Here is a 12,995-nt window from a genome sequence, read left to right as displayed (position 1 = left end):
GAAGGCCAGAAATGTTTGAGGTACCAAGAGGTGGGAGGGTTTACCTGGTCCTCACACACACTTGGAAACTGTGGTTTCCTAGAGGCTGAGCTCAAGGCTTTAGTTTCTGGTCCAATCACCTAACCTCCAATTGTCAATTTTATTATATAATTCACTTATTATTTTCTCTTACAGGAAAGGGATCATCCAATTCCAAACTGCCATCTGTCCCTACAGTTTCTTCAGTGCCTGGAGATTCTGCTTCAAATATGAGGTAACCTCTTCCTCAGAACATCTGCACAGCTGTGTTGTGCCTCACATTTTTCATACTGCAGCTGATGTTTTGATTCTGCATCACTTAAGAATGTTGTTTTGCTGATGTTCAATACCTAATGAAGGTTTGGGAAAATATCACTGATTCCTTCTTATATGTGTGTATCACTTAAACATTGCCAAAAACTGTGTTCCTTTCTCCAAAATTTCAGCAACTTCCTTCTTTTTTTTTGTTAATCCCATGTATCTCTCTACTAGTATTACAGACAGGCTTGAACATGCCTTGGAAAAAGCTGCCCCACTCCTGAGAGAGATTTTTGTGGATTTTGCTCCCTTTCTTTCTCGGACTCTTTTGGGCAGCCATGGTCAGGAGTTGCTGATAGAAGGTACAAGTAAGTTTCCATTTGAAAAAAGTGGTTTGGTTCTTTTTTTTTAATGTGTGTGTTGTTTTATCTTGGAGACTCAAAATTTCCTTTTTTTCTTGCTCTGCCTTAGAAGCTTCTTTCCTGCCTGCCCACACAGTTGCTGCCTCTTGTTCCTCCTGTCTTTAGCCCTCTGAGGTCACTGTCATTACCTCCTCATTTTTCCCACCTCTGCTGCCTTTTCACCTTCATCTAATCTCACCCCTTCCTGTCTCATTATGTGGGACCAGCTACCTTTGTCTCTTAGCCTTCCCACTCTTCCAGGGAATGCTCCCTTAGAAGCTGGCATAGGAGACATGTTTTGTGACCTTTAAAAAGAAAACTTGGTGTCAGGGTCAACACTTTGGTACAAAGTGAAGCGTGGAGCACAGTGCAGAATTTTAAGTGCAAAGACCTTGCATTTTCACTGTGGTATTGTAACAGAAGGCTTCTTGGGAGCTTTCAGCAGAGCTTTTTTGGTGTGTAACTGGAAGGCAGTCACACAGCTAAGGGGGATACCTTGTCAGTGTTGAGAATCCTCTGGTACTTCTGAGAAGATGAAGATTCAGGTGCATGACAGTCATGGCTTTCCAATGGCTCAAAGTGTTTGGAGTTGAGATGATTGAGTTTTCTTCCTGCTGGTGGGTTTCTCTCTGTTTAAAAATGAGCTGCAGTTCTTCAATACAGACATTAATGTCCTTAACTAGAGAAATGCTGTTTGTTAGAATGCTTTGAGTTCACTCATGAGCACCCAATTTTCAATTTTCTAATTTGGTTATGTCATATAAATTGCTTTGTCCACTGATTTTTGAAGTGAAAATTGCAGGTTTGGTTTAAAGCAGTGAATTAAATTAGGGCATGAGCTTGTTGCAGCTTCCAGTAATGATACACTCCAGTGTTGGAAGCTCATGGTTGGTTAGCTTGAGCTGAGCACTTGCATGTGAGCTATATTCACACTAATCAGACCTCTTTGCTTCCTGGGGAGTTAAAATTCTTCTTTTTTATAACATTTTTGAAACTGTGTGTTCTGTGGATTACAGTGGGCATCCTGTGTGTGTCATATAAATTGCTTTGTCCACTGATTTTTGAAGTGAAAATTGCAGGTTTGGTTTAAAGCAGTGAATTAAATTAGGGCATGAGCTTGTTGCAGCTTCCAGTAATGATACACTCCAGTGTTGGAAGCTCATGGTTGGTTAGCTTGAGCTGAGCACTTGCATGTGAGCTATATTCACACTAATCAGACCTCTTTGCTTCCTGGGGAGTTAAAGTTCTTTTTTAAAACATTTTTGAAACTGTGTATTCTTTGGATTACAGTGGGCGTCCTGTGTGTGGTGCTGACTATGGTTAATGTTATCAGAAACACAATGAGCATATCAAACACTGCTAAGTGGTTTACTGAAGATATAAAAATTGAGACTTCATTAAATCACTGAAATCAAAGTTATTTACTTTGGGAATTTAGCTTACCTACCTTTTGGAGTAGGGAGAAGTGTGTGAATTGTCTTCTGTTGGTCTGAAAAAGATTCAGGGCTTCTGCTCTTGATTATACACGTGAGCATCGCTTTACCTGATTAAAATTTTAATGGAAGCTGAGTTATGAACAAATTTATTTCATTCATTTAATAAGAATAGCACAAAAGAGATTTTTCTCAAAGCTCTGTTTGCCAGGGAGGTAAATATCCTGTTTAGTTACATGTTTTTTCTTGTCTGAAGTAGAGAAAAGATAATCTGATTTCAAAGTATTTTGACAGTGGATTATATACACAGAGAGAGGAGTGTTTAATAGATTGGATGACCAAAAAAAGGGCAGGAAATTTATTGAGAGTGTATGAACTATCTAAACAAAAATAGACACACAAACCAAATTTTTGAGCCTAAAACCCAACCCAAAATGTGAACACAAATAATAATAATAGTCAAATTAGTTTATAAACAGTTGAGAATATATAATAGCTTACTGCTTGCACTTCTGCAAAGGTTTAGTGTGGGGTTAAGGGTCAAAGTACTAATAAGAGTGTTTGGGATGTCTGCTGCCATGAAACAAAATGGAAACTTGATTGATAGCTGGGGGCTGAAAGGAGAAGGCGCAGTGGAGAAAGCAAAGGTCATGAAGCCATTTCCCTTCTCTGCATATATAATGACTCAATCCTTCAAGAAATAGCCAAACGTAGATACAGTGGATTAATATAACATATGTTAACCACACTTCTGATCATTTTGACACAGAAACATTTATGAAACTGGGCATAATGGAGGTAATGTGTTGCCATTAGCCGCATCTCTAGATGCTCCCCCTCTCACATACCTGCTTTTATTTTGTGCTGATCAAGTGCAAAACTGAACTGGAAGTAGTGTCAGAATTTCAGCTTTCTTCTGATTGTCACAATGCCTTCTGTCTGTTGCACTTCAAAACAGTTTGTGTTCACTGGTGCCACATAAGCATGCATGTGCTTAGACTGTGTTTTCCTGTTGTAGGTCTTGTGTGCATGAAATCCAGCAGTTCAGTGGTGGAGCTGGTGATGCTGCTCTGCTCTCAGGTGAGGTTTGGCTGACAATGTTCTCTGACGTGGCTCTCTTTTCACTCTCATTTCCACCATGCTCACATTTTACTTGGAATTTCACTTTAAATTTAAGGTTGCGTGTAACAGGTAAAAAGATTATCGTGTGCAAAGCCCTGTGATTTAAAAAAAATCATAGTAATTGCCTCTATTCAGTAGGAAAGAGAAGATGCTAGGGGGTTTATCTTGCCTTACTATTAAGCATTAAAGTAACCTCGATGGGGGTGTGCCTGAGTAATATTATGCTGTCATTATTGTAAGATAAAATAGGATCAATAAAATATTAAGATTGTAGAAACAGATTGATTTCTTCATCTTGGCATGCTGAATCCTCTGGGGTGAATAGGATTTTTTTTCTTTTGTGTGGAGGTTATGAAATGAGTGATAAATACTTTTGAAACCCTGCCATTCCTAATTGATTTGACAAGTGCTAAGAATCAGAAAAATTTTAGAAAGCAGCCATGGCTGTCAGCAGTTTGGGGCATTCTACATTCCTCATGGCAAAGTGATTTTATATATTTAAGAACCTGAGAATTGCCTGTTTCTGTGGTTAGAAAAGAGCCAGAGCCTAAGGAACTTTCTGAAAATTGTATATGCTCTGTTAATTGGGTTTTCTTTTTGGGTTTCTTGCTTTCTTTTTTGTAATTACATGGAAGACTGTTTTTATTGAGCCTTTCTTGTGGTGCCTTAAAAATGATACCTTTCTGGTAGTAAATTCCCCTACTTAAAACTTTAAAATAGCCTTTTTTAATGGGAATGGTATTGGTCTAGAGGTCAAGGGTTCTGACCCATTTCAAAACCTTTGACCTTCATTTACAACCCTTATGGTTTGCTTGCCTGACGAATAAGGATAATGCAAAATTAATGTTTCTTCACATCGATTTATTCGTTTTAGTGCCTATATTGCCAAATTTATTTAGAGCGTGCTGATAGACGTTTCATGAATACAAATAAAAGAATCATAGAAGGTGTGAAAAATCGATAGTCTGCGTTGTCAGTGAAACCCAATAAGAACAATTACTTCTGGAGATTACACCTAATAGATTTTACAATGAACTAGTGAAGAGTAGTTATGTTTTCTAGTGAGCTTATTATTAACGGATGTATCTAGAACTTTGCTCATCTGGTTTTCCATCTTCGTCAGGAAATATGTTTTTACCCTGAAAGAAATGTAATATTCCTCATGGAACGTTTGGAATTTAGAGATGGATATTTTACACATATGCCAAGAAAGCCATACACAAGTCTTACTGCTCACCCATTAAAGTGTTAGAGTAAAGCTGATCTAAGTATTAAATATATGCCTGACAGTTTGGTGTTACCATTTTAAAAATCAGTTTTCAGTACCCTTGCTGCTTCTGTCAATAATTAGCAGTTGACCTTTCCTTCTATTTTGGTAGGGTAATCTAATCTTGTTTTGAAATCATGTTGTGCTCCGTACAGTATGTCACTTTTTGGGTTTTGGGAAGTGGGGAGGATAAGGAATAAATGACGTGCTCTAATGCATCTATTTGTCACACGTGTCACAGTGCCACTTCATGCTAATCTAATCAAATGGAGGAGATCCTGATTGCTTGGCAGTGCTGGTTGCAGACTGAGGTGGTTCTTTGTGAAATAGCAGAAATAAACCAATAAAGTCACAAAGACCTCAAAGTCTTTTTAAAGTTACATAGCAGCTGTAATTTTTGGCACAATATGAAAAATGATGTGAGAAATGAATCTAAAATTAGCTCCAGATGTATACAGATTGTTCTGGGGTGATAATTACGTTTTTAACTTTGAATTTTCCTAATTCAAAGAGGTCAGCGTGGCAATCACAGAAGTGATTTATTTTGTTAAGAAGTGAACTGTCTTTTGCTACATGAAAGCTTGAGAGATATGAAATTGAATTTCAAGTTGACATTTTACAGATACTGGGAGGAGATGGGGTTGAGGTTGATTGATTTTATTTTTCCTTTTTTTTTTATTCCTACTTCTTTTTTTTTTGCCTGAGATAGGGTGGGAAGCGAAGCGATATCCTTTTGCTAAAATTTTAATTAATTTTTAAGACTAGATGGAGAGGATGAAGTGCCAAAGATCAAAAGATCAGGTCAAAAACTAGTTTTTAATCACATAAATAATGTGGGATAGTTACAAAGTAAGTATCTGCAAATTTGATTTAAAACTTCACAAATTTGTCACCCATCATTTTATGAAATTGAAGGATTGCTCTGATTAATATCTTTGGTGTTTTCTATGCTAACCTCTGCCTGAAAATTTGTTTTAAACGCTGTATATGTTATCTAAATGCTTGAATTGTTCTGAAACAGACAAAATTTTTTCTGATATTTAGATTTATGGCTGGCATATGTTTTTTTTTTTTAGAAGTGGAATAATAATATCTCACAAGTAATTTTTTCAGAAAATAGTGGGGGGAAAAAAGCTCTTTCCCAGGCAAAGTGGTTTAAAAAAAATATAAAAGATACCATTCTGTGAAACTACTCATGATGCCTCTTTAATTTCTTCTCTTGTTTCAAGTTCATATATTTAGGCATATGGAGAAAGGCTGTTGCTTTTGCATTTTGGTTTTGTGTTTATGTATTGCTATATTGTTTCATGTTTAACAGAAGATAAAAAGAGAAACAGGTGGTTTGAGATACAGGCAGAAGGCGTTTCCTAAGACAAAAACAGTTGTGTTTTTCTGATAGACATGCTACGTTTTGAGCTGTGCCTTTGTGTGTATACTTAGGTTTATATAAATCTATCAAAACATAAAGAAATCCTTCATTTAATATTACTGCAAAGTGTTCCTGCTTATTTGACATTAATATCATTTTTGAAAGAGTCGACGTTGCATTCAAGGCCACTTTACAAAAGCGTTGTGCTGCTCATCCTAATTCAGCCTGACACACATTCCAATAACACTACCTCCCTTCTAGGGCTTAAAACTAAATTTATGGCCGAGCATTGTGAAGTGCATCATTTAAAAATGGTTTCAACCCAAAACATCTAATAAATAAATAATGTGTATGGCTACTCAGTAGCAGACTCTCCAGACTAGAAATCATTCCATCGGATACTCAACAGTCCACTATCGGAGAGGGCTGTCAGATAAATCTTAGAGTAGCTGCATTCATGTCCTGTAAATCACATGTTATTGTCTGAGCCTTCTGCCAGGTCATCTATTCTTTTCCCATTTATCAGAAATGCATACAAGACGGTGAACCTGGAAGCACCATCTAGTCTGGCCTGGCATCCTCTTGGAGTAATTAAACCAGCTAAACGAGAGAAGTCTCGTGGCTGTTATCCCTTTTAAATGAGTGACGTCAGAATGCTAGAGGTGCTTGTTGGGGAACAAGGCTCCTGCGTGGGGAAATGGTGAGATCACCCCTGAATAAAGCATTTTTCTCTCCATAAGCCTAAAACTCTGAGGGGCACACATGAGTTGAGTGCATATTTATCAATGAAGCAGCTATGCTACTGTGCTTCCTTTCATTTGTTAGATGTTTATGACTAAGGAGGACTGTGATCTCCCCAACTCTCCCATGGAGGCATTAAAAACATGGAGCTCTTCCTCACATACATGAAGCATTTGTCCTATTATTGGAGCTCCAAGGTGAAAAGGTACAAAATAAATTCCGTGGTTTTCCTTGATGCCTTGGAGTTTACAGAATTTGCAGCACTTGAAAAATGCTCATTTCTGTAGTAAATCAACAGAATTGTCAGTGGAATATGTGTAAGAGAACTAATTAGGTGGTTCTTGTCAGATCCATCTTTGACTTAAGAGCTTTTTTTTTCTACCCAATCTAAATTTTGTAGACCATAAAATAACCTTACAGAAGCTGACTCAAACACCATTCAGCACTTGTTTAATTTGCTAAAATCAGTAGAATGCCACCCAGCCTTTTAAAAAGTTTGCAATTAAAAATGAATCAATCCTGCAACAACTTTTATGACCCCCCCACCACCTCTACCTGCACGTGCACCCTGCATGCTGGCCCAAGGTGTAAAAGCTTCTTGGTTCCTCCCTCCTTTGCCCCTGTTGTTTCCAAGGGATTAAGGGCACGTTCTTGATTGCTGATGATATATGTGAAACGAAGACCAATGTTTTAACACATTCAATCTCTGGTTATTTTATCTTCTAGAAATCCTAATATGATCTATTGTGACGTAGCTGTAGCTATTAGATTTATACTGGACCTTGATAAAGTATATCTTTCATGAGGAGATGGAAGAGGGAAGCACCAACTCTGATACTCCAGATTTTGTGTGTGTGTGCAGTGATAGCATCTGCTCATGTGGCCCAGTGAAATATGGCTATGGCTGAATGTCCTGTGCTGTGCTCATGGTTTTTGGAGTTATTTTTTTGAGGGAAAAGCATGGTCCACAGCAGGCCATTTGCATCTTAAAAACAGAGCAGAGGCTGGTTAGTAGGATTAAAACAGAAAAAGTTACATTGTGAAAGTTGATCTTACAGCCTGTGTAGGCAAACTTACAGGTCTTCAGCTCTGCCTCTTTCTTGTCTAGCTCAGTTCTCCAAACCAGTGATCACCAGTTACATAGTGAGATATTTGCAGCAGGTTTCTCTTTAGCATGATCTCTCTTCCATGTGCTACTAAATCACTTTGCTAAGGGATTCTCCTGCTCATAAAGAAGTCAATATTCATCTTCTGCATGGGCAGTACCTTACTTGGGTTGTATCTCTTAATCTGATAAGGAATCTTAATTATTTACACAATTTCAGTGTGTGCCCTGCAGCCATACACTGATACAAGCAGTATGATAGCAGATTTCCCCTAAGGAAGAGCAATAGGATGGTAGTTAAGATTTTGAGTTTTCAGCAGATTTTTTTTTCACACATCTCTCCTCCACCCCAGTAATTAAAGGCTCATAAAATGCAATAGGACCTTCAAGCTTTTCTGGCTATCCTGTGCTCAGAAAAAAGCTTTATCAGTGATCCAAATTCATGACCTCAGGAAGGGATTTCTGCAGCGTGTTCTGAAATGTGGTGAGCCTGTGAATGACTTGGGACATATGAGTTGATGTAGAAGATAGCTGGTTTTCAGTGTGTGTTACTTGCAGAGAGAACACATTACACTGATGCTCTGTGATCTGCACTGGGCCCTAATTTACTTTTAAGTGCAATTTGATGTGATGGATAACTATAGGGACTGCTATGAAGTTTTAATTGAATTGGGTGTAGGTTACCTGAAGAGCTATGATAGCATAGCAGCTGAACTCAACAGAACAATAGCCTGGTTGAGATACAAAGAGAATAAATGCTTTTTGAATACTTTTTACAAGCCCTAAGTGTTACATGATGACATTTTAATCAAGATAACATTTTTCTGTCTAATAGCTTTGTGTGCTAACAGCTGAAAATAAGTTAAAAAAGGACAGAATATTCCTTTAGATCCATGATCTAAAAAATGGATGTTTTGGTACAGAGGGTAGATTTTGTAGGCATTTTGTTAAGCTGCCAAATTACTTTCTATCAGTTGTAATGTTCATTCTAATTTCCTTTAAAAAGCCACTTAGAAGATAGTAGGAATTGAACACTTCTTTTTTACCCAGTGTGAACTTTTGCCAATAGGATCTTTCTTTCTACCAAAGATGAATATAGCTGTATTTGGGTAAAAAAAGCCACTTCAGTAATAGATTGCTTTTGTGATAAAATGGTTAGAAGCATAACTTTATTAGGCAAATGAAAATGATTTAGATCTTAACAAATAGAGAAAAGGTCTTCCCAAAGTCTAAATTGTTAAACTCAGGGGAGGATGCATGAATTGTGCCCATAGATGTTTGCCTTGTCCTGCTAACTTTCCTTGCAAAGTTATGAAGTATTCAGAGTTTCTGGTTTGGTGTGAAGGCACGGTGTTGAGAAGCACCTGCAGGTGGCTGGAGACTTCATACTCCAGGGTTTTTGGGGTATTTTGCTTGTACTCTTTTGAATGTTTTGCAGATTGAAAGAACGTCTGCTAGCCTAGCTGCTTGTAGAGATGAGGTGGCTGTGGAAGTGCCAGTGCTCAGGATCTCCTTACTCTGCTCTGGATGATCCAGATTCTGAACCTGCCTCAGGTCTGCTTCAGGCCAAGTGGAGCTAGACTTATTATTAAAATGTAGAACTTCACGTTTGAAACCATGAGATTGCCAAGCATGTTGTTCATTGTAATTCTGGCAGTAGTAGGAACATTCCTAAGTGCAGTTTTGTAACAAATAGTGCATAGCCCCTGTGACTGGTACACAAATCTAAGTTTCTGACCCTGTTTTTGTTTAAGATGCTATTGGATGGGAAACAGTGAGAAATGTCTGTTGAGTTTTATGTACGGTGCTACTTAACATTTTTGGTGAAGAGGTTTTTGCATTATAAAATATTTCCTCTTCAAAAACTCTTGTTATTCTTTCCCCCCTGCAATGTGTATTTGCATCTACAAGGACTCAGTTTTGCAGGGTGGAGACCGTGGCCAAAGCTAGAGAGAGGGGCAGGTAGATCCCATGGCAGTCAGGGGCCATGCTGTCAAAGTGCTTTCCTGGAACAGAAGGGACTTTTAATTTTATTTTTTGTTTAATTTAATTCAAAACCTTTAATTTAATTTCAAAATTTTAATTTAATTTCCATTAATGTTTCAGGTAATAATTATTACTTTCTCAAAGTAGAATAATCTGTCAAAGGAAAAACTTGCACACATCCCTCCAAGATAGCTAGTAGTCCAGAAGCTAAAGGGCATTTACCAGGCATGTGGAAGAATCCCATTTTGGAAGAAATTAAGCTCTCTCAATCAGTAAAAGCAATCTGTGGAATCTAGACTCCTTAAATGCAGTCCTTTGGTCCTTGAATTGTAGTTACTTGGTCCTTGATTGTAGTTACTATCTTGTCAGTAAGTTTCCTTCTACCAAAACAGGAGGTTAAATGATGAGATTTGTTGTCTAGATCCCCTGGATTCTCTGTTAGACTTGGTGTATCTGGGGGTTTTATGCATAGTGTGGCATCTTCCCAAGTGGGAGCTTTGCTTCCATCTGTGAGGATCTCACTTTGGATGCTGGAAATGTACACTGACAACTGCCATGCTTGGTGTATGTCACTGAGCAGAGCATTTGCAGTAATTACAAATGAATTACTTGTGCTGCAGGTATTTTGCTGCTGGCTTCATTTAACTGTGTTAAACATTCTGGGTGTCTGCAAATGGAGATCAGTTTGGCAGATAACTGTCTGAAGGGCCATTGTGAAAAGACTGAAATAAATGGAAACAGCTGAGAAAACCTTTCCTTTGAACTGAACTAGGTTGAAATTACATTTGAAATTAGTTGTGTATATTTTTTTTCTTTGACTTAAGCAGTATGTAGATGATTTTTTCTCTCCAGAACTAGATTATTGCAATATATTCTGTGTGAAACTCCAGGGTAACGTAAAATCTGTCTGTTGGTGCTTCACTCTTACTTTGATTTCCTGTTGCTCACTATATTGTTTGAAAGTTTAATTGCCTCTGATTGCCTGCAATATTTAACCTATTGAATTCCATGAAATGAGTTGGAGAGCACTCTAACACATTTAAATATTTATTCTCCTATCATTCCTTATAATAATCACTCAGGTCATGATCCTTCTTTAGTTTGCTACACTTGAGATAGTTGGAACTCTTTTCTCTTAGGTGTGGTTGTTGGCTTGAAGAATACTGTCCTTTGTTTATTGTTAGCATGGTCTACAGGTAGGGAGCTTAAAACATCTGTGTCCATCACTGGTGAAACTTAAAAAGTGGCTTTATCTCCTTATATCTTTCTGTAATTCTTAATCTGGGGGGATGTTTTAAAGGTTTGCTCAATCTCCAGTTTGGAGATGAAATGTATGATGTGGGAATTTAAGCTGAGCAAAACCTGTGGTGTGTTACATTTCATATGAGGAAAAAGAGAAGGATATCTTATATGTTAAACTTTTAGTAACTGCAGTTAATGGTTCTGCATATTGGATATAAATAATTGTAAATAATAATAAATGCAATCTTTAGTGGCTGTTCTTCAGGCTCTTACTAAGAAAAGTTCTCTTCTGCAATGAAAATTACTTGGATTTGGTCATGAATCCAGGACATGATGCTGGTGTGAGTTTAATGGAAAACATGTCTGCAACAGCTAAAAATATTAACCTTTAAAACTGTGGTGTTGAGAATTCGTGTGATTAATGTATACATTTTTGTTGAGGTAGGAGAGTGGATTGTCAAATGTAAATGTGAATCTTGGGGCTGTGATTGGGGAACAGGATGGCTTCATTTCCATCAATGTACACTGCTGCAGATGTGCAGAACTAGGGGAACATAATTTAGCTACAGAAGCAAGACTTTTCTGAAGAAAAAAGGCATCCTGTTGCTTCACCAGCACACTAGGACTTAAAAAAACACCCCCATTTAAGGTGAGTTCTGTGCACTGAGAGCACACCCTGTGGCTTGGCAGTCTAGTCAGAAGGATGATACCACGCTGGCTTTATAACTAGATCTTTGAACAATATTCTCATGGGTGGTAAATGCAAAACAAAGTAATATCAACTGGCACTTAATTCTGTGAGCTCCCTGCTGGTGGGGCTCTGCACTGAAATGGAACTCTTCCTGACAGGAAGTCAGCTGCAAAGTGTGGAGACCTCTGAAAATAAAGTGTGCTTTAATTTGACACCCTGCTGCTTTACAGCTAGTCTGTTTAATTTGAGACTATGGGAAGGGGGTTAGTGGAGGGGAGGAGAATGAGATTGTGGAAAGTTCAGTCAGTGGCAACACTTGGCAATGACTTTATACTGATCACAGATACCTGGACTTTCTTGTTCATGGTAAGCCAAATAATGCATCTCTGCTTGGAAGCAAAACTGCTTCAGAAACTCAGATTTGGGGAGCAGTTCTGTTTGCTCAAAGATCTGACAGGAGAAGCTTTTGCATCTTCAGTTTACTGTTTAGTCTTATTTATACTCATCTGTGGCTTTTTACAGATCTCTGCAGCTGGGAAAACATCTGTCTCATCAATGATACTGATGATGCACTAATCTTCAAATAAATATTTTCAGATAACACTTTTAAGTGAAAAAGTCATAATTTGGATTATGCAGCAATGAATATGACATTGAAGTGCATGTCTGTTAGGTGTTAGGTCCTAATGCTGAGTCAAATTCAACTCAAAAGAATCAGCTGGATTTTCCAGTATCCTCTGAATATTTACAAAGACATTAATTTCTATTAGTGCTTACATCAAAAATGGTTGTATTTTTCTTTTTGGAAAATTTACTTGGCAACTGCAGGGGTGGATTTGCAACAAAAGGAGCAGAAAATGATTATTTATCATTTCTATTGTAGCAACATACAGGGACAGATGAGAGTGGGGCATGTCATGTAACAGCACAATAATAGATACCCAGAATATTTTAGTCTAAACGAAGACAACAGGTAGAGGAAGGGAATGTAGAATGCAAGGGGAGTGTAATGGAAGAGGCACACGTTAGTTTTTAGGCCTTTTTATTTTTTAAAATTTGGTTTGGCTTCCTTTTCTCTGTATCTTTTCTTGAAAGGTCTGCATTAGGATAGGATTGCCTAAGGGAATGGTAAGGGACGGGTTTGGACACCCTGTCTGTTGAGGGAAGAGATGAGGTGGGTTTGTGTGCTGTGGTTCCATCCCCTCAAAGGTACAATGATAGCAGGAATCTTGTTCATTGTTTGCCTGTGCTCATCATGGGAGTTGGCACTGAAACTAAGCTACTTTTGGAGAAAAGGGTAACAGAAAGGAGCTTTTAGTACCAAAGTGGTGTTTACTGTGTATCTTGTTGAGTTTTGTATTA

General features: G+C 37.9%; 1 protein-coding gene across 1 annotated transcript in view; it reads left to right on the top strand.

Annotated features, from left to right (window-relative positions):
- LRBA (LPS-responsive vesicle trafficking, beach and anchor containing) overlaps nt 1–3,190 on the top strand; it is a gene marked incomplete at its 3' end in the record, with an annotated part of 64,507 nt that extends 61,317 nt beyond the window's left edge. Inside the window, exons 31-33 of the mRNA XM_008937477.1 lie at nt 175–253; nt 511–644; nt 3,129–3,190. Of these exons, the coding sequence (XP_008935725.1) occupies nt 175–253; nt 511–644; nt 3,129–3,190 (275 nt within the window). The remainder of the gene's footprint in view (nt 1–174; nt 254–510; nt 645–3,128) is intronic.
- Between the last annotated feature and the right edge of the window lie 9,805 nt (nt 3,191–12,995).

Source organism: Merops nubicus, unplaced genomic scaffold (genome assembly GCF_000691845.1).
Source record: "Merops nubicus isolate BGI_N331 unplaced genomic scaffold, ASM69184v1 scaffold13613, whole genome shotgun sequence".
Lineage (NCBI taxonomy): Eukaryota > Metazoa > Chordata > Aves > Coraciiformes > Meropidae > Merops > Merops nubicus.
Note: the sequence above shows the minus strand (reverse complement) of the source record. Positions and strands in the feature narration are given on the sequence as shown.